The sequence below is a fragment of the Brienomyrus brachyistius genome, chromosome 13 (genome assembly GCF_023856365.1).
Source record: "Brienomyrus brachyistius isolate T26 chromosome 13, BBRACH_0.4, whole genome shotgun sequence".
Lineage (NCBI taxonomy): Eukaryota > Metazoa > Chordata > Actinopteri > Osteoglossiformes > Mormyridae > Brienomyrus > Brienomyrus brachyistius.
In genome coordinates this window covers 24,534,581-24,553,792 of record NC_064545.1, presented here as the reverse complement: position 1 = coordinate 24,553,792, position 19,212 = coordinate 24,534,581, and the positions used below count along the sequence as shown (strand labels likewise).

Here is a 19,212-nt window from a genome sequence, read left to right as displayed (position 1 = left end):
ATTATAGATACCCTACAGCTTGTTTGCTCTCCCGCCTGTTCTCACTCTATTTATATATATTTAAGAAAAAATAACATCTGGGATACGGTGTATAATTTGTGGGCGCCAGTGAGCCGTCATCAACATGCAGGAAACTGCTGGATCTTTCGGGAGAGCTGGGATGTATGTTTGAGTAGCCGTGTGCCTTGAAGCTTTCATTTGTGTTTCTCTGTTCCCCGATACAATAAGGTTCACTGCAACCACAAAAGTGTTCTTCTCTTGGAACAGCGGAACCGGTAACTTTACCGTAGCACATAAAAGCCAGTATCAAGATCTCCGTCTTTTTGCAAAATAAAATTAATGCTGTTCATACTCTGTCCCATGTCTCCCATTTGAAAATGAAACATCCCATGTACATAAAACAAACATTTGATAATGTACCATTTACATAAAGGGACAGGACATGCTACTCCTCCCAAAACTTACAAAAAATAAAATAGTAAATAGTTTTACCGACCAAATAACGGTAAAAAGGACATCAGTGTAACCATATCGTAAAGTTTTTTTGCACGTTACCTTTAACCATTGACTTGTTATAGGAACGCATTAATATTCCATATTTCGTGCCTCACGTCTGGCTATGCTTGTGTTAAGGCATAAAACCTACCCCTAGTCCCTTTGGAAAACGTAAATGACAATGTAAATTTAATACACTTGTAGAATGTGGTATAGACTAGAGTGTTGCATGCATGTAACCAAGACTGTAGATAACAGCCAGACTCAAGTTCAGCTTCATATTTGAGTATATTTGGAAAGGTGGAGAGAAGGGCAGCTAGCCCTCTATCCCCAGTAACGGCGGTAACAATGACACATATGTACAGTGTCATGGCAAAGGCCATCCCATAAAAACAGATGAACAGATTAAATAACTGACATACAAAAAGAAAACCAAAAGAAATGAAAAAAAAAATATTTCCCAAAATGTGCATCTCCAAAGGCAGAGCGTTCAGTCCGGCTTGAATTGTCAAGCTCTTCCCATTTAGAAAGAGTCCTGCAGAAGGTCTAGTAAACATTTAGTAATAAAAATAAATACAAAAGAGAAGAATCAGGATTCAAGCCAACTCTCCAATTTGGTCAGTGGAATGAAAGTTTCTTCCGTACGAGTCACGCTCCTTTCATGACGGCCATTAATCTCCCAATGAGCTCCTGCGACCTTCTCACACTCATCTTGCTGCCCCCTTGTGGCGGCTTTCCCAGGCACCTGGGTGGAGTCCCACAGCACCCAGTTCACACGCTGGGAGTCCTGCCTGTGTGTGGCTGCTGCAGGAAGAGGGGCCGCTTCACCCGAGGCTTCCTCCTCTTCGGCTTGCTCTTGGCTTTGGTCAGCTGGACCACGAAGAAGGCCAGCACCACCATGGCACCCAAGAAGGCAAACACCGGGATGGTCTGTCCGACGTCCTGGTTGTAGCGACCTGGCATGATACCTGTACGATAGACAGAGCATGACGGGGGACCAGCATTCGTTCAAAACTGCTCTAACAAAACGCCAAGTCCTAAGATAAGTCAAAGGCAGTGCTGGTAAGACCGTGCTCAGTAATCACCTCCAGGAATGTCCCAGGCCCCACTCTCTCCGGGGGAGAGGGGTCGCACCTGAGGTCGATAGGGCCGGATGTTGGGCAGCACCACCTTATCCATGTCCACGGAGAGCAGCTTCTGATGCTTCCACAGGTTACTGCTTAGAGAAGGAGGCCGCGAGCTGAAGTCAGTCATCTACACCTCACATGTAGCCCTAGTACATCATTTACGGCAGGAGTGATCTGCTCCCTCACAGCCCATGTGGTCACCTGGGCGCGGACTCGTTCAGCGGCTGTGGTTTGGCCCAGGACAGGTGGGGACAGGCGGGCAGTGGGCGAGGCTTGGGGTCTCTCAGGTGAGCCTCCAGCACCTTCGAATACCGATACAGGTGATTACCTGTAAGAGGGATACAACGGTCCGAATAAGATATGGGAGAGCTGTAACACTTCTAATAAATATGCAATGAACACCCCAGCGTGTCTGCAAACAGACAATGCTGTTCAGCTGCCAGTAGGGGGAGCACTGACATACCCTCCAACCTCTCGGGCAGCGGACGTTCGGACACTGACGCGGGGGGGACCACTCGGCTCTTTGAGTGGGTGAGACTGGCAGGGGTCATGCTGTAGGAAGTGAACTGCAGGAGAGCATCCAGGAGCCAAAAGCAGTCTGGGGGAGAAAGTGGTAGGAGAACCCAGGTTAAATGTTCACACTCAAACCATCAGTGTATTCTTAATACCTTTTCTTACATAGTACAATAGTACATGATTTTTATGGATTTCACTTATCATGAATTAAAGCTCAAAATTAAAATGATCATTCTCTACCTTTCTGCCTATGACTGTCATCTATGCAGTTGGAATCACCATACAGCGCTATCCTCCCGCCCCCTTCAGAGGGGGTTTGGTATAGACCCAATATGGGAACACTGTCAACTACCGCAGTCTCCTGCTTCAAAACCTCCAGTCCTGCGAAAACGAGAGAGGGGGGTGAGGTTGCCACGGCAGCACAAGCCAGAAGTGGCTGTTGAGCTGAAGTGTCTACAGGCAGCGTTTCCCGACACGACCCTCTGGGACGCCCAGGCAGTGCACGTTTTTGCTCCCCCCCAGCTCCCTACTGCAATGCCCGGGGGTCCCTGAAGACCAGGGTGGGAAACACTGGTCTGCAGTTATAAAACCAGAAAGCTAGAATAATCACCTTGGTCCTTCAGGGTCTTGGCGATGACGATTCCATCTTCCGGAAAGCGGGCGATGCTGCACCCAGAGGCGTAGTACACTGGAGGGGAGGAGGAGAAAGACAACATTTGAACCAATATTGCACAAATCAGACGAAATAAGATGCAAAGTGTAATGCTGCTCAGGTGCAGATGTATGGGGCGCAAATAGGGCAGGTCGTATGGATCGGTTCATTAGCGCGAGATGATGTCATTAAACGAGTGCTAGCTAAACATTACACAGTAGAAAACGACACGAGAACAGTGACAGAAATATGACGTTTGCCTCATCCAGCTATTTTTATACAGATGAATGGAGACAATCTAACAATTATGCAAAATAATCAGTCAGCTCACATAATCGCAAATCAGGTGATTATGCAATAATCGTGAAAGGCCAATTTGCAAGCCGGAGTTCTCAGTAACATCTGATGAACATGACAGAAATATTCAACATAATTCATTTAGACGTTACAACGCAGCACTAGACCACAGGACACCAGAGCCCCATGAGGGAACAAACAATTTACAGAATTAGGAAAAAACTGAAGTTTGGCAGAATTCCTGGGTTACAGAATGTACAATGATGTTACGTTACATCGAGCTGATTTTTAACACCATGCCAGCCATGTGTATGGCAAGAACAGACTGAACAACTGAAAAGGCTAAATGCTTCATTAGTATAGTTACAAAGACTCAAAACCATCTAAATACGATGGTTAAGATTACTTTTCGATTAAATCTAAAACACCCTCCGGCTTGACTTTTTAACAACCATTTCAAACCGTTTAAAAACCTCCGTTACTGTTCGGTGATAACTTACTCTCATGGTCGGCCATGGTGAAGTCGCCCTCATAGAGCCCGTCACTGAAGGCCATCCCCCAAATGGATATCAGGTCATTGAGGGCTGGCACATTCGCGCCCCCCGTGTCCGGCATCCACCACTGCCTGAGGATCAGACACACGTCAGATCGCTGCCCTTCTTCGGACCCCGTGGAGCCCCGAGGAAGCTGGGCTGCCCCCTACCTGGTGTTCTCATCGTAGAACTTCACCTTCCTCATCACAGAGGTGTTATACCAGTCGCTGAAGATGACGAGCGACAGTCCGTTGTCGATGTCGCGTCGAAGCTTGCTGACCTCCTCGGGGAAATACTCCTCCTCGCTGTCCACCAGCAGCAGGGTTCCTGTCGACAAACATCTCCGATAAAGATACCTACAAGGCCAGGAGTTCAGCACCATCAGTGGGATGGATGTTCATGACAACAGGAAACTGAACACAGGGGGTTTTCCCACAATGGTGAAGCGCGCATGTCCCGAAATATGGAAATTTTACAGAAGGTGACATCAACCTCCTCCCTCATATTTATTGCATTTTCCATCTCAAAACATTGGACTATGTTGCACAATTATAGTCCTCATACTCATTGAGGACATTCTTACACTTCCTGCATCGGACCAAATCAAGCCCATCGATGGCGTGGTTATAAACTGCTTATACAGATGCAATGGATGACGGCCGAAGTCATGTGACCTCTTACCATACTGACTGGCATCGAAGCAGGTGAGCGGAGCCCCCAGCACCTCCACAAAATACCCATTACTCCTCAGGTGCTGATACATGTCCCTGAAATTTGTATGGATGTGGTCTCCATTCCTGCAGAAAGACGCCAACGCCGCAAAACTGAGCATTAGAATACATGCATCTGCCAGTGAGTTTTTCAGCCCTCTGCACGGTGAGCAGATGCCCCCTGCTGGTAGCTAAACAATAATGCAGATCTCTCTATATTTAAATTACATTAAAAACTTAGGTCACATTGGACATATAAACCCAGGACTGACATCCTATGGTCCAGTGCTACACCATCTCCTTTCTGTACAACCAGTAAATCACCCAGAGAACTTGTGCAAAACTGCCTATTTATATAGAAAAAACACCCTATTTATCTTTATACAATAATTACCTGCAAATTCGTATGTCGTTACCACAGCACTGTACCTATGTTCATGCACAGCAGCTTAATCTATTGCCATGTTCATACAATCACTTATCTCAATTTATTTGTAAATACACTTGTATGTGGTATTACACATTTCTATTCTGGTCCCTGCATCCAGGCACTATGCAGTCTAACTACAAACCATCTCCTCCCGGATAATAGGTGTAGCTCACCAGTCCAGCGGGTCATTCTTCATGCGGAGGTTGTCCCGCGGGAAGTACCCTGGGGGGTAGCGCAGATTGTGGTACTGGTCCCACAGAACCCTCTTGCTGCGTGGAGGAGTAGGTATGACTTTCACCTTCACGGGCAGCTTAACGGTGGATGTCAGCTCCCCACCAGCGTTTGACTGGCAACACACACAAAGCACAATGGTCATACGCAGCACGCAAAACCTCCTCGGAGAAAGAGACCGTGATTTTCAATACCTTCCTATGCCAGCTGAAGACAACTGAGAAAACTGCCTACAGGCTGTTAAGTAGCCCCATTGTATAAAATCTGACAGTCACACTATTTAAAATGAGTAGCTCAATAGCCTCATGTCTAAGTGAAGCTATAAAAATCCACCATAATCGGCCTCTAACAGAAGGTGAAATGCGTCACCTGCTCAGCCAGTAAGCAATATGCTACGATAAAATGGATAATCAAGACAAACTGCAGCCCTGCTACAGAAAATACCAAAACAAGCATTAGGCCTGTGTGAAAATGGAGATTTATACTTCATCTGAGGCACAAAAACTGCTCTCGCTGACAAAACTGCCCCATCACGTTTCTCGGCTGGATTCAGCCACATCATTTTCCTTCATCTGCCAGCAGGTGGCGCCAAAAAGGCGCCTGGACTCACAGTGTTCTCCGCCGGCGAGGCCACAGTCACCATTACGTGGCCCTGAGCGATGCCCTCCCACGACGCTGCCTTCTTCGCCACCGAGATGGAGACGGCGAGGTACCCAGCCCAAGGCCAGAGCACGGGGGAGTAGGAGACGGCCACGTCGATATGGTCCCCATTCTGAGGCAGGTAAGGCTGCCAGACAGGCTGAGGAAGCAGGAGAGTCCATCAAGAGGGACATTCAAATGCAGCTTTGAGAAGCCCTGCCCAATTCCTCTGCTGTTTTGAGCTCAAAGCCAAAAATTTTTAGGCAAGACCAAATTTAGGGTGCAGAGCATATTCTACTCACCTTGTCAACAATTCGGCCTGTGACCCCCATCCCGTTCAGGATGGTGATGTTAACGATGGTAGGCATGCCCCCGTAGTAGATGGGCTGGGAGCAGTAGGGCCACATGTACGGACACTCAGTCAAGTCGATATAACTGGGACTGAGGCTGAAACAGGAAATGGGGGCCCATTTGTCGCGCTGAAGAGAAGCACCGTGGAGACCCTTAGAGATGCGATGGAATGGGAATGAAGCATCGGAGCAGCCTACCTGGCCTGCGGCTGGTAGCTGTTGAGGATCTGGTAGGCACGGAGAAGGTCCAGCTTGCCGTGGCCCTGCTCAAACATGTTGACCCCGGGGAGGCGGCGAGCTGAAGCGATGAGGGCCTGCTTCATGCTGGCTGGGTTCACTAGCTCCCGATTCGGGACAGTACTGCAAGGGGGAGGGAATTCAAGAAGATTTAACTTCCCACATCAAGCCACTTAGCACCTCCAGCAGGATACTCTCAGAGAATAAAGTACACAGGCCAAATCTGGAAACCCACTACAGCACATATTGGAAATAAATGAGATCCATGAAAAGCTCAAGGTCTATAACACTCTTCACAAGCAGATTATACACCTGCGAACCGCGGAATTTAGAAGCAGAGGGGAATACATAAATGATTCGGCACTTAAGTTTCATTTACACACATTTCAGTTTCTGAACAATGATGCTTTTGTTTTATTACTGAACTTCAGACGAATTCCTGTGGTATTTCTAGGTCAGTTAATGTATTCCTGTGAATATAATGCTGAATGATGGCCAATGTAGATGTTCACAGTAAGAAGACTCCTCTGGACTGATGGATTCTGGGTAATTTACCAGAAAAGCATTGGCGAGTCCTTATCAGGAACAAAACACAGCTCTACTTAGATGAACCAGGGAAGAGAGTGTGGATGCCATTGGGTCATTATGTAGTTCTGCTATGACACCAGCATGCAATACGCATGTTAGCTGTGGTATTTCTGTCAGCCTAATGGCTGAATTCTGTTAACTTCTTACAGACATTTCGAATGAAAGCCACCAAGATAAAAGGAAATATGTAAAGAGAAAAAAAATTAAGCAATGGCTCTTAAACGCAACCATGCATTTGCAACCAATCTCATGCAACCATGAGATTCTCAAATGCACAGGTGGCCGTGGTGGCTGATGACTTCAGTCAAGCCGATTACCCACAAAGACGGTTTGCTCTGGAAGGAACTACAGAAGCGACTTTCAGGAGAAATATGCAAATCAGTCTTAGCTTGTGCAGTGGGTAGTTCAGTGCTCATTTAAGGGCATATGAGAAAGACCGGCATTGACTTTTTAAAAAGCATTTTAATTTAAAAACAAAAGTCTATTTGTTAGGGGGAATGAATGAAGCCAAAATTAAATATTGGGGTGCAGCTCGGACAGCACATGCCTTCAGAAGCCCATCAAGCTAAGGAGCACACACACACACACACATCACGAAGCGCAATGCCTCACCTGGCCAGCAGGGTGACCGCCCCAGCCACCACGGGGGAGGCCACGCTGGTGCCGGACAGCGAGCGGCAGCCCTCCTTCAAGCCAGAGCCACGCACACCGGAGCCGTAGGTCACGATGTCCGGCTTCACGCGGCCATAGCCACCGGGCAGCTCCTGTGGGAGACGCCGGGTGAGCGGAGGGAAAGTGGAGCCCTAAGGGCGCCGTGCCAGCAGAAATGCCAAGCTGTACGGTCTGTAACGCACCACTTACTTAGTAAGGCCCGAGGGGGACGCAATCTCTCAAAAATGCTGGCAATTATGTCTAGACAATCTAATTTTTTTATAATTTTTTTTACTAAAACAGGAACCTGAACAGAATCCTAACACTTTTCCCCCCTCCCCATTTCTTAAAACTTATTAATGAGACCTTATGGGAATAGAATCGAATTCTGTATGTCTGACTCATCCCCGGAGAAGTGCTAGTTAAACAGCCCAGAGCTAATGGAAGCTAATGCAGCGGTGATCTCCGTCAAACCGAAAAACAAATTAGGCCTATTCAATGACAAGTAGCATGAAGATGACAAGACAAAGGAACATCCCCAGTAAAACAGCCCCCTGACAACATGCATTAATGTCATTAACTCAGTTCTATCACATTTCACCATAAGCGTCCAGCAGTTTCATTCCATGTTATTGGGGTCTCCAGCAGACAGTGGGACACTGCTGACCGACCTACCCATGTGGTCATGCCCCGAGACGAAAAACGGGCGATGTTGTCCTCAAAATCAATACCCCCGACTCCAATCACATCCATCTGGTCAGCAGGATTGTTGAGGGTCCTAGGAGACAAAGTTGTGTCAATCTCACTGACGTGATGTGGGTCTGCCTTTAAGTCATGAGGCCGGAGGGATTGAGATTTAAATGTGGCACGCACACGCGCACACACACACACACACACACACCTACATAGTATGTACTCATATCCTTATGGCGTCTCTCCATCCATTTCTATGTACATAACCCTAATCCCATCAATGACAACCTTATCCACTACCCAGCCCTAACCTTAACCATATAACCAAGCCTTTGGGAATTTTTAGCGTTTTGATTGCATTCACAGATATTTAGAAAATTGAGATTATCCTCATGGGGATCGAAAAACACACACACACACACACACACACACACACACACACACACACACACACACACTTCCCCAAACTCACCCATAAAGCGGTCCATCATTCCCAATAGCAGAAACCATAATCACCCTGTTGGCCGTCAGTTCCCAGACCTGCACACGACATTTAAAGGTTACGTATGAGACACTGATATCAGGCTATAGAAACCGAAGGCATGGTCTACAACGACCACAGAGCCTGTGTGCGGTCATGTCCCAGAACTCAGGTTGGTCATATTATTAAAGAAAGCATGACACCTGACTTCTGCGGATGTGGATACCTTCCAGTTGGGGGTTAATATTAAGCTGCAAAGCTTGGGCGTTATTTTACATTAAATTACAAGAAACAAGAAAACTGAGGCACAGCAGCACGGGGGGTCATGACCACCCAGACCTGGCACTGGTCCCCGAGGAGGGTTCACCTTATCAACAAAGGGGTGGTCCATGAAATCTGGCCCACCGATGCTGAGGTTCAGCACATCGATCTTCTTCAGGATGGCGTAGTTGAATGCATCTAGGAACCAGGAAGTGTAGGAGACCTAAGGAGAGCGAGATGAACAATAAGCATGTCTGACGCAGAAATGCTGAATGACTATAGTACCTTGGAGCAAGTGCGCATGAATACATGCGAACATGCAAATCTGAGGAGAACATGCATGGGTCAGGGACTTTACCTGGTTGTTGGTAAAGACTCTGAAGATGTGAAGCTCTGAATCGGGGGCAAAGCCTTGACACTCCCGCATGCTGGCGATGACCCCAGCCACAAACGTGCCGTGGCCCAGGCCTGCACCACAAACAAACAGGAAACTTTCACCAACCACATCAACTTCAATGGTGTTACTGTTCACCTACCTATATAGTGAAGCTTCTCGGGAAGAAAACGTAACTTGAAAATAAATTAACTACGATTTCTTTGAACAAGCTTAGCATCGCCTTAAACATATTCTCAGGGTGCTTTTCCACTGCGTCAGGTGTCGTACTTTTGGTACTGTATGGTCCAAATCAATGTGTTGGTTTTCCACTAGTGTAAAAACTGGTATCGGCACCAAATGACATCACAACGCGAGGCTTTTAATTACCTTCAATTCTGTATGCAAATTATAGCGCAGGGAGTTTAAGCTTCACCAAAACATTTTCACTGTTATGGGGGGGGCTTTTGAAATTGTAACAATTATGCCTTTTGAAGATTATCTAGTACGTGTTCATTAAAGCTTTCCTCCACTGCTTGTGCCTGAGCGCTGCATGCTTTCTCAGGAACGATCATAATTATTTTCACCCCTGCTGTTTAAATCACTCCTAGGTGTGTCTGTGACAAATTTATGTGGAACTCCTTTTCTGCTTTATAAATTTCCCAATATTTACTACAATAAATCATATTGCAAGATATGAATTTCCCAAAGCCGTGTTGTACTAGTATATTACACAAAAACACGCATCTCTTGTAACGCCCTCCTGATCTCGCAGTATCCGTTCTTCCAAACAGCCGCCAATGAAAGTTTGGCTCCGCTTTCTGCGCACATCCATTATTACGCTTTTAAAACTTTGTTTACTGCTGTTTGAGTTTGGGCCTTTTTTTAAAGCCATCGGTTGGATCGTGTTTCAGAGGCAGGCAATTTGCATAACCAGTTGACAAAGAAAGTGTTTCCCACTCTGAAGTCCCAAAAAAGCCCCTGCTGGATTGGCACTTCAAGTACTGGAACTTTTATACTGGTTCTGGACCGGAAGTCAATGGAAAAGGGTACGTATAGAAAGCACCGTACCAAAAGTATGGTACCTGGTTCGAAGGAAAAGTGCCCTCAGAGACCTTAAAGATAATATTAAATATTGAGATCCAACTGGAACACAATCAAATTCATTGCACCTAGTGCTGATAAGTGCTTTCAAAAGTCCAAGTCCAAGGTCTTTTCAGCGTTACTGGTGCCAATATGCATGTTGTTTTTAGACCAGTATCTATACAGATTACTTCCTTTCATGACCTCGGGGCTCATGATCTCCACGAGCACGTGTGGCAGGTAACCCAGTATGAGAGCCTGTTCCGAAGCTGGCAGCCTGCAGTCCAGACAGGGAGCCAGATCTCACCATCGTCCAGGGTCTTCTCGTTGGTCCAGTTGGTTCTCTCCTTCACGTTTTTGAAGTGTGGGTGTTTCTCGCTGAGCCCGGTGTCAAAGACCGCCACTTTCACACCAGAACCTGAACACATGGTACCATCACGTGGGATTAATCAGCACGCAGATACACTTTATACACCGTGTGTATAACGGCACCTACAAAAGAGGGTAAAGGATATGCTACTGTACACATGGCACACACACAGGTAAAGGATATTCTAAGTGTGTCAAATAATAGTCCCCAGAGGCGCATGAAAACTCATTACGTTACATTCAAAAGCCATCACATTAAAGCACTCTAACACTGTGAAAAACTGCTATTCTTCCATTATGCTGTCACTCCCAGGAGTTCTAGAAAGTTCTCAGACACCCTCAAGCACAAACTCCTACTCCGTAATGGCTTAACAGGCCGAGCACACATCCCGTGCCAACCGTGACCTGCACCAGCAGTACTTCCCTGAACACACAATCACGCCCAAAGATGAGGGCATACAGGAAAGGACCAATTCATGCTTCCCTTACAGACACGGACTGGCTCGCGAGGTACAAAAACACACAGATTTCGCAGAGACTAAACCTCCTCAGACCACAGCCGGAGTCATGAGCTGCACCGTCAGTCACACAAGCTTGACCCTTCAGCACATTCGCAGACGCAGACGGGGCTCCAGCCGCCCTTACCAGTATGGCCCATCTGCCAGAGCACGTCGGCCTGCAGGATCTGGGCCACGTGTCTGGGGATGGCCCGCAGGAGGCGCCGACTGCTGTGGCGGCCCGTGGCGTGCCAGAATCCCGAGCCTAGCGACAGGCTGGTCCGGCGCAGCGGCCGGGACGACTGCCACTTCTGGGTCCAGCGAGTGTCATTGCAGGGAGCCGCCGTGCCGGGCTCCGGAGCTGCCAGTACACAGAGCGACAGAGATGCTTTTCCAAAACCACTCAAAGCAAAAACAAAAGACATCGGCCACACAATTATTCATTTCACACTTATCTAGAGCGACTTGCAGCAGAGGGAGGAATTAGAGAAGGAGTCTTCCCCTTATTATGAACACGTGACCTGTGTGCTGTCAGAACAATGCTCTGCTTGTTGAGCTGTGCATAAAACTCACATTTTGGCCATGACAAACCGAAAATAGGGCAAAGGCAAGTGACTGAATAAGGATTTGCTGTACGAGAGCATCTGCTGAAGGATGGATTTAATGAAATAATAGAAGCAGATGACAGATAACCTACTAAAGCCAAACAGGTTTCAGTGTTCGGTCTCCTTACTTTTTACTAACACACAAAAGAAAGCAAACAGGAACGCCAACAAAGTAAGGAATGTCATGAAATAGGTGAAATGACACACCACACCAAACCTCCAGTATCACGAACAGGACCCGCTTATTAAAAGCTGAGGAATCCAATGACAAGGGACTTGTGAATCGGGGCGGTTGTGTGTTTAAGGGGGAAATAGCAGTTCATTTAAATCTTTAGAGCTTTTAAATCTGATAAAGCATATAATAAAAAGAAAAAGTTAATGATGTTTTAAGATAAATAACAGACGGCTCACATAGGCTACGCTGCCTTGACGCCAAGAGGTGGTCGGCACTGAGCTCAGGTGATTCCTGTCGGGCCTGTAGCTTTAGCAGCCGTGGTAGAGAAGCTGCTCTGAGAAGAAATACGCCAAGGCTACAAGAGACGCCCGAACCAAAGAGACGCCCAAATGCACTACAGGTTAACCACCAAAATCAAGTGTGTGATCCTTTCCATGTTCAATACTGTAATAACTTCAATAAAGGCTCTAAACAACATATACCTGGTTACAAAATTCAAAAAGTGAGACCAAGAGCAGCAAGCTGAAAGGCGGGGGGCAAAACGATTGTGGGTGGGGTACAAAACCAGAGCCTGGGGGAACCGAACATTACACAGGACCCTTTCGGTGAGCCCCCCCGTTCCTAAAGCAGGTCTGCAACCACAAACAGTAAGCTGACAGCCACCACTCACGCCACCCACCTACTGCACAGTCACGGGTGGGGCTGCTCTAGGGCACCGGCCCCGCACTCCTAGCAATAAAAGATGCCTCTAATCGGCACGGAGAGCAATCTGCTCTGATATTACTGCCAAATGGTGAGCCGTGTGCTTTCAGTACAGCGTGCGAGCACATGTCACACACCCTCATTACATCTGGCACCATCACCATGTAATCTAAGGGGATAAGGAAGAGGCATCCTGACCTCTGGATGGCCAGGGAGGGGGGGCAACCAGGTACCGAACAGTGGCATTGCACAACCGCATCGGCTCGAGTGTTTGCATTCCAGAAGATTCTCACTCAGTGTCTCCACCTTACTTTTTTATACTACCAAGAAACAAGTAAAATGGACTAAATGGAGCAGATCGTAAACATTAAAAGGGAGAAAAACCTGTGGGGCTGGTTACCATGACGATGTGAGGAGGAAAGACACTCCAACAGGGTAGGGGGCACCATTATTCAGCATTCAGGTTTTTAACCATTTGAGGGGGATTAGAAACCCGCGTGATTACTGTGCCAGTATATTGCCGAAGCAGTGTCAATGACTATGCGGCTAGACTAGACTAGAACCTACTACCATCTGGTAACGAACCCTATTTCCCAGCACCTGAAGGTGGTGTGAGTTTGGCCCAGAGATGGCCAATTCAGACTCACTTTGCACAAACTTCAGGCTGCGGAAGACCATACGCTGGGGCGTGACCCTCTTGATGTAGGGGTGGTCTTGGAGAGTGAGAAGACCCTGAGGGAGAGCCTGCCGGATCTGCACCACCTCGAAGTCGCTGGGGAAGTCGCTCGCCGGATTGTCCCGCGGCACGATCCTCCAGGCCAGCGCGTCCAAGTCGTGCAGCGCCCTACTGATGAAGCGGCTCCTTGCACGTGCCGTGAAGTAGCCATTAAAGGCTACTATGTACTCTGGGGGGGGCACAAGCAAACATAATGAGGAAGATTAGACATGAAAGGAAAGACAGGCGTTTATAACCAGCAAGGCATTGGATCAAAAGAAATGACCAAATTTGTGCACCTTACAGCTCACACTATATTTACCTGCCAGATTTAAATATTGATATTCCATAATTACACCCTGGAAAATCTATTCTATTTATACCACAATACACCAGAGGGGCCGTTTATCCTCATACTGTAGAGTCAATAAAACTACTTAAGACTAAATTCCAGGGTGGGGCAGATTGCTCTTACCTTATTTTCGCACCATCTGTACCTGAATCAGTTCTAAACACGCATATGCTCCAGGTAACACTCAAGGAAAAAGGAACCAGGAACTAATCTATAGCCTCTTGAACCAACAACTAACAATGGCTGGGAAAACAAAGACTGTCATTTCAGACATCCTGCCTAAGTCTGGCAGAACAGAGAAGAGCTCTGCAAAATGTTTTTTTTTTTTTTTTTTTTAAATAATACACAAACATAAAACTAAACATCATGCTGGGAAAATGAACATTAAATCCCACCAAAAAGATGCGAGTGAGTTGTGTATTATATAAACTCAAGAACTATGGTTTGTTTTCAGCCAAACTGATGTCCCAAACACATACAGCTCTTGCTGATAACCACAAGTTGTGAAATCTAGTCCAGAGAGCAAATCAACACTATTAATTAAGAAACATACACCCACACACGTGCACAGACATACACACACTCACCCAGAATCAAAACTAAAGACATACACGTTTGGTCAAAACTAGTTCTCAGCTTTTGATTTTAAAAGGGCCCACAGCATTTACCTTATGTTACTGCGTGGGGGGATTAAGTAACAACCCACAGAGGTATTTACTCTAAACCACCAGAGACCATACAGCACCCCCCATGAAACCCCAACCAGGCCAGACACACACACGACCTTCACAGTGGTAAGGAAAGCTCAAGTGAATGGGGCAATTGGCAGTGGACAAAACACGCATTCACAGGACCAAAATCCAGACCACTATATATATCTAACTTTCTTCCTTCATACACACCACAAAGAGATATCCATGGACACCAAGACTATCCCTTTCCTTGAAGAATGGCTGTTCAACACTCTGGGCCAACAGTCAATGAATTATCACTCCTGTAAGGACAGGAGGGCACAGGACAGAATGTTACCTTAAAAGTATTCAAGACTAAAACTACAACAGGCTATATTAAAACTATACTGCCGTTGCATTTCCTCACACAGGCAGCTGCCAGCTTCTTCAGTTATTTAATTTCAGTGATGGCACAAAGTGTTAATATTGGCCGATTACATCAAAGTCACCAATAACATTTAGAAAATGTTTTTTTTTTCCTTCGTGAGGAGAATGAAACATCTAGGAGGACAGAATACGTACTTTGAAGACAGCAGACACTCTGATAGCATGACAAATAAAGTACCATGTAAAACATTTGTGACTTAATACAATTGAAGTCACTGAAGGAGCTGAAAAACCCACAATATAAACTGATACTATAGAACCCAAAAACAAACCAACACACAGGAAAAGTGAGGTGGCTTGCAAAGCAAGTTGTAGCAGACAGATTCCTTAATGGTTACTCAATGAGGCGGCAGCCATCAGACCCACTCTACGACACTGGTTATATTTGGGCTTGCAGACACAGACCCCTAGTTAAACAAAACTGTCTTCTGGCCTTCGCCAGCATAAGTATTTGAAGGGAGGAGGGAGAAACCAAAACAGAAAATCTTTGGCCTTGTTTGTTTGGTTGGTTGGTTGCAGATCTGAACCAGAAGTTCAAAACAGCTTACAAGGCTGTAAAATCAGTCACTGCGAACATTACATTTTGAAACGGATTACTTCTTTTACAAACATATGAAACCATCTGGTAAAGAGAAAAATCGTTTGTAAGAAGGTACCCAGTCAAGTTAATTATTTGAGGAGTGACCCAGTACTTCATCAATGCAAACAACTTTCACCATAAGCTAACCAGCCATTCCTGTTCCCTCCATTCCTAATACCTGTGACTTTCCCAAAGACCTCTTGTCTTGCCAAAATGTAAAAAAAAAAAAAAAAGAAAAGCCTGGGTTATGCTCCATGTTGCTCTAATACACATCTCATCTGACATAATTCCATGTCCTATGAATTTCCACGTTCTACTCTGGAACCCACTGCCCCCTGCACCCCCAAAAAAACTGCACACTCCACAGATAGACATTCTGTGTAACTGAGAAGCAAAGTCACCCCAACTGGCTTGCAGACTTCTATAATCACAACATAGTCAAACAAAAACACAGACTCATAAACACCATTACTTACCATGATCCACCACTTTGGTAGAAAACTCCACTTTAAGAGTGAGCTGGGAGCAATTTGGGCAATGGAGTACCTCCGGGGACACGCTCCTGCCCTCCCGCTCGCTCCCAACCCAGGGCAACCTCCCCCACAGGAGGACCACCATGGTGAAAAGCCACAGAGCCCTTGGAGAAGTCATGACCGCAGCTGCCAGCCCCCTACAAATCCTACTGTCTCTGTACAGTGACGTCCCAGAACCGACACGGCTCCTCACCACATCAAAAGAATAAAATAGCCAAAATCAAGACACTAAGAAGTCTGATGGGAACTGCTTGGCATGAAGTTGCATGGTGCCCAAGTTGAACGGCGCCTGGAAGCTCTCATTTCTTTCTCCGTTTTCTCTCCATCTTGGGCGGAGGTGTCCACAGAGCGGCTCAGTCTTTTGGCAAAGCGGGGGCCAGGCGATGCATTCTTTTTTACAGATACTGCAACACGGAGAATCTACTGCGGCCCCTAGACACAAAAAGAAAGAGCATAGCTTGTAGCACTAGATCAACAAAACGACACACAATGACAGGCGTCTCACCCATATCGAAGAGAAAACCATCGCTTGAAATTTCCCCTCTCAAAACAACATGCTTAGCCGTTTATTTTGTAGGTGTGAGTCACTGGGACCAAAATACATTATTCACCCCTTTCAGCAAAGTTTACAGACTCCAATTATGTTACAAAACAAATACAGGAACGCCACAAGAGAACTTTAAATTATAGAATACTACAAGGCTTATGGTATCAAATGCCTCATCGCCTAACACCAAACGTACATAACAGCATTACTGAGGACGACAAAATTTAGTTGTGCATGTACTGCAACAGATGAGGCAACAAGGATTTTCACCTAAATTATAACCTACGTCAAGATCCCTCCAAGTGGTCAGGCATGGAGACCAGAAGATTGAATATACCCTGCAGAAAAAAAGATGCTGCCCTCCTCAGACCCGAAAGGAACCTATCCACAGACTTCAGGCTCCTCTACATGTCATGACATGCCACCAAACAATAAACAACCAAACAATAAAGCAGAAAAAAAACAAAAGAGGTCAAGATCTCTAAATACAGCCTCCACAGCTCTTGTGCTTAGCACGAAAAAATGCACTCTCTAACAGAGCTTTGTTCTGCAGTTTGAGGGACGCAGTCAGTCGTCTAGGTATCATCACAGCAAATGGGTAATGCTCCAGTCCTGTGCAAGTATTACTTAGGCTTACATCGTCCATTCTGAACCAACAGGCACTTTTTAAAAGCCCCCAGGGGTGCTTTATACAACAAAAACTCTGTTAAAACGGCAGTCGCTAATTTTCAGCAGTCCGCACATTTCTCGTACTCAAAACCTACCGAAGGCACATTCATGAGAATCGTAGCGGCCCTACCCCCATTACAGGAAGTCCAGATGGGACACAGAAACTACTGCCCGTAAAACAAGGGTATTAAAAACAGGGCGGCCGCTTGAGTAAACACGAGGTCGACATGAAGCTCCTCCGTCCAGCATCGCAGGAACACAGGTTTAGGGACAGTAATTGCAATTCGCCACAAGACCTCCGATGACAACTGCGATCCAGCACATATCACACATATTAGATAACATACACGCAGCGATGGAAGGAGTGCAAAAAAATGTGATTGCAAAAGGAAGGACTAACTTATCTCGGGTCTAACATCTCGACTAAGTAAACCGACATGTGCTGACTAGAGCCTCCGGCCTTTCCAGCAGCATCAGGCAACCCAGTGACCCAGATAGGGCAAGCAAACTCCCAAAGTTACCGGAACCCTTCTATCTCTCAGCGGCGGTCAACAACCCCGCTGTTACTCCCAGAACTGGTACGAAAAGCAGTTTATTGGCAACGGACCAAAAAATAAAAAGTAAAAAAAAAAAACAGACGCGGAACGGGGACCTTTTATTAAGACGACAGAACAACAAGCAGCTGCCACCACGTTAGATTCGCTTCACAGTAACTAGCAACAGTCAATCAATTATAATTTACAATCTGCTGGCAGCCACCACCATTTCATGCATTTCGCTTACGACGTGATACCCTTTAATGTGCCATAAATCACGCTGCAAGGGTTGGCTGGTTAGTCGGCTGAAGAGCAGGCCGTGATGGCCGGTTAAACCGGAGCCGCTAGGCTACATGCTAGTTTACCTCAGCGCTGGGCTCCATTCCGACGGATTCTCACCAATACACGCCGCGCTTGCTTACATCCCAGGCTTAAGCAAAGTGTCTATCTTCTCTAAAACGACAGCTCTAGTTTACCAACAAACAGCGTACGCTCTAAAATATCGATCCTGGTGTTTATAAATGGTCGTTATTAAAGCGTAAGAGTGGCACTCAAAACGCAAAACTTTGCTCGTTTCAAACTGACGTTATACCAACAGCGCAGCATTGGCCGACAGCCTTCGGGCGCACTAGTCCCGCCTTTAGAATAATAGGCCAATGGGAAGCTTAGACGCAACACAATCACGCGATTGACATCAAAAGTGGCGAATAACACGGACTAAAACAGGAAGTCGTGCGCTTATTTTTTTACTGACGTTGGGTCATGTAATTTTAATACGAAGATCATCACTACATCCACTCTATATAAATATTAACTGTGGCTAGTAAGAGGAAAGATTAAAAACTGAAAATGCACATAAGAATTGGAGATTAACTTTCATCTGCGATGCGATTCTTTTGAGCCTGTTATAAAATATTCGTTCACTTTCGACACGTACCACTTTTAATAATTTCAAAAAGTCAACCATATTAGGTGTCTGCGAGTTTACAATTTTTCAATGTAAAATTCAAGTGATATGACTATTCTTTGAGCTGCACGACAGTGACAAGCATCAATATGTTAATGTTACCTTTTTTGCGGAAAGTAAGATCTGGAAAGGCTCGTAAGGTGCCAAGCTCGCCTCCGGGCTAGGGTCCGAACCCCCGCAAACAAGATAAACGAGGAGAGGTTTGCTAGAGATATTTCCCCCCCTGTCCAGACCAATCCAGTTATTTTCCCAATTATGTAGCCCCCGTCACTCGTGGAATCGTCCTAACTTTTCCCTGTCTTATGGCGCCCCTGCAAACGGGCACAGAAAGTGGAGGGATACGTGCATGCAAGAACGAAAAGCTTTGGCCTCGTAGCAAGTGTCATCAAAAACAAAAGATCCAACAGTTCAGCACTCAGCTAACTGCTGGTTAAAATGCCTCACTTAAGTATTCAATAGCACTGGGGTGAGTTTCCTGAAGCCTCCTTAGAACGTACGAA

The 19,212-nt window shown here is 46.2% G+C and overlaps 1 protein-coding gene across 5 annotated transcripts; it reads right to left on the bottom strand.

Annotated features, from left to right (window-relative positions):
- Positions 1-764: 764 nt before the first annotated feature.
- Positions 765-18,362, bottom strand: mbtps1 (membrane-bound transcription factor peptidase, site 1). Of its 5 annotated transcripts, none has more exons than XM_048972848.1 (23): positions 18,111-18,362; positions 15,937-16,425; positions 13,343-13,600; positions 11,362-11,574; positions 10,655-10,765; positions 9,250-9,359; positions 8,998-9,114; positions 8,622-8,689; positions 8,132-8,234; positions 7,418-7,569; positions 6,179-6,340; positions 5,933-6,077; positions 5,602-5,790; positions 4,934-5,106; positions 4,302-4,417; positions 3,791-3,947; positions 3,588-3,712; positions 2,749-2,826; positions 2,379-2,519; positions 2,086-2,220; positions 1,824-1,950; positions 1,581-1,714; positions 765-1,463 (listed from the first exon to the last, which is right to left on the bottom strand). In XM_048972848.1, exons 2-23 carry the CDS (start codon positions 16,109-16,111, stop codon positions 1,267-1,269), a joined length of 3,186 nt encoding a protein of 1,061 aa, XP_048828805.1. In that variant the 5' UTR covers positions 16,112-16,425; positions 18,111-18,362; the 3' UTR covers positions 765-1,266. The 5 variants fall into 5 exon arrangements, with proteins under 5 accessions (XP_048828805.1, XP_048828809.1, XP_048828806.1 ...); XM_048972852.1 differs by having other exon boundaries at positions 1,581-1,711; XM_048972849.1 differs by having other exon boundaries at positions 18,145-18,362.
- Between the last annotated feature and the right edge of the window lie 850 nt (positions 18,363-19,212).

Excerpts from the sequence above, each read along its gene's own strand:
- mbtps1 (XM_048972848.1), bottom strand. The coding sequence starts at position 16,111 with ATGACTTCTCCAAGGGCTCTGTGGCTTTTCACCATGGTGGTCCTCCTG. Across the intron at positions 7,570-8,131 it reads CTCGGGGCATGACCACATGG|GAGCTGCCCGGTGGCTATGG; the intron begins GTAGGTCGGTCA and ends CGTCTCCCACAG. Across the intron at positions 4,418-4,933 it reads AAGAATGACCCGCTGGACTG|GAATGGAGACCACATCCATA; the intron begins GTGAGCTACACC and ends GTCTTTCTGCAG.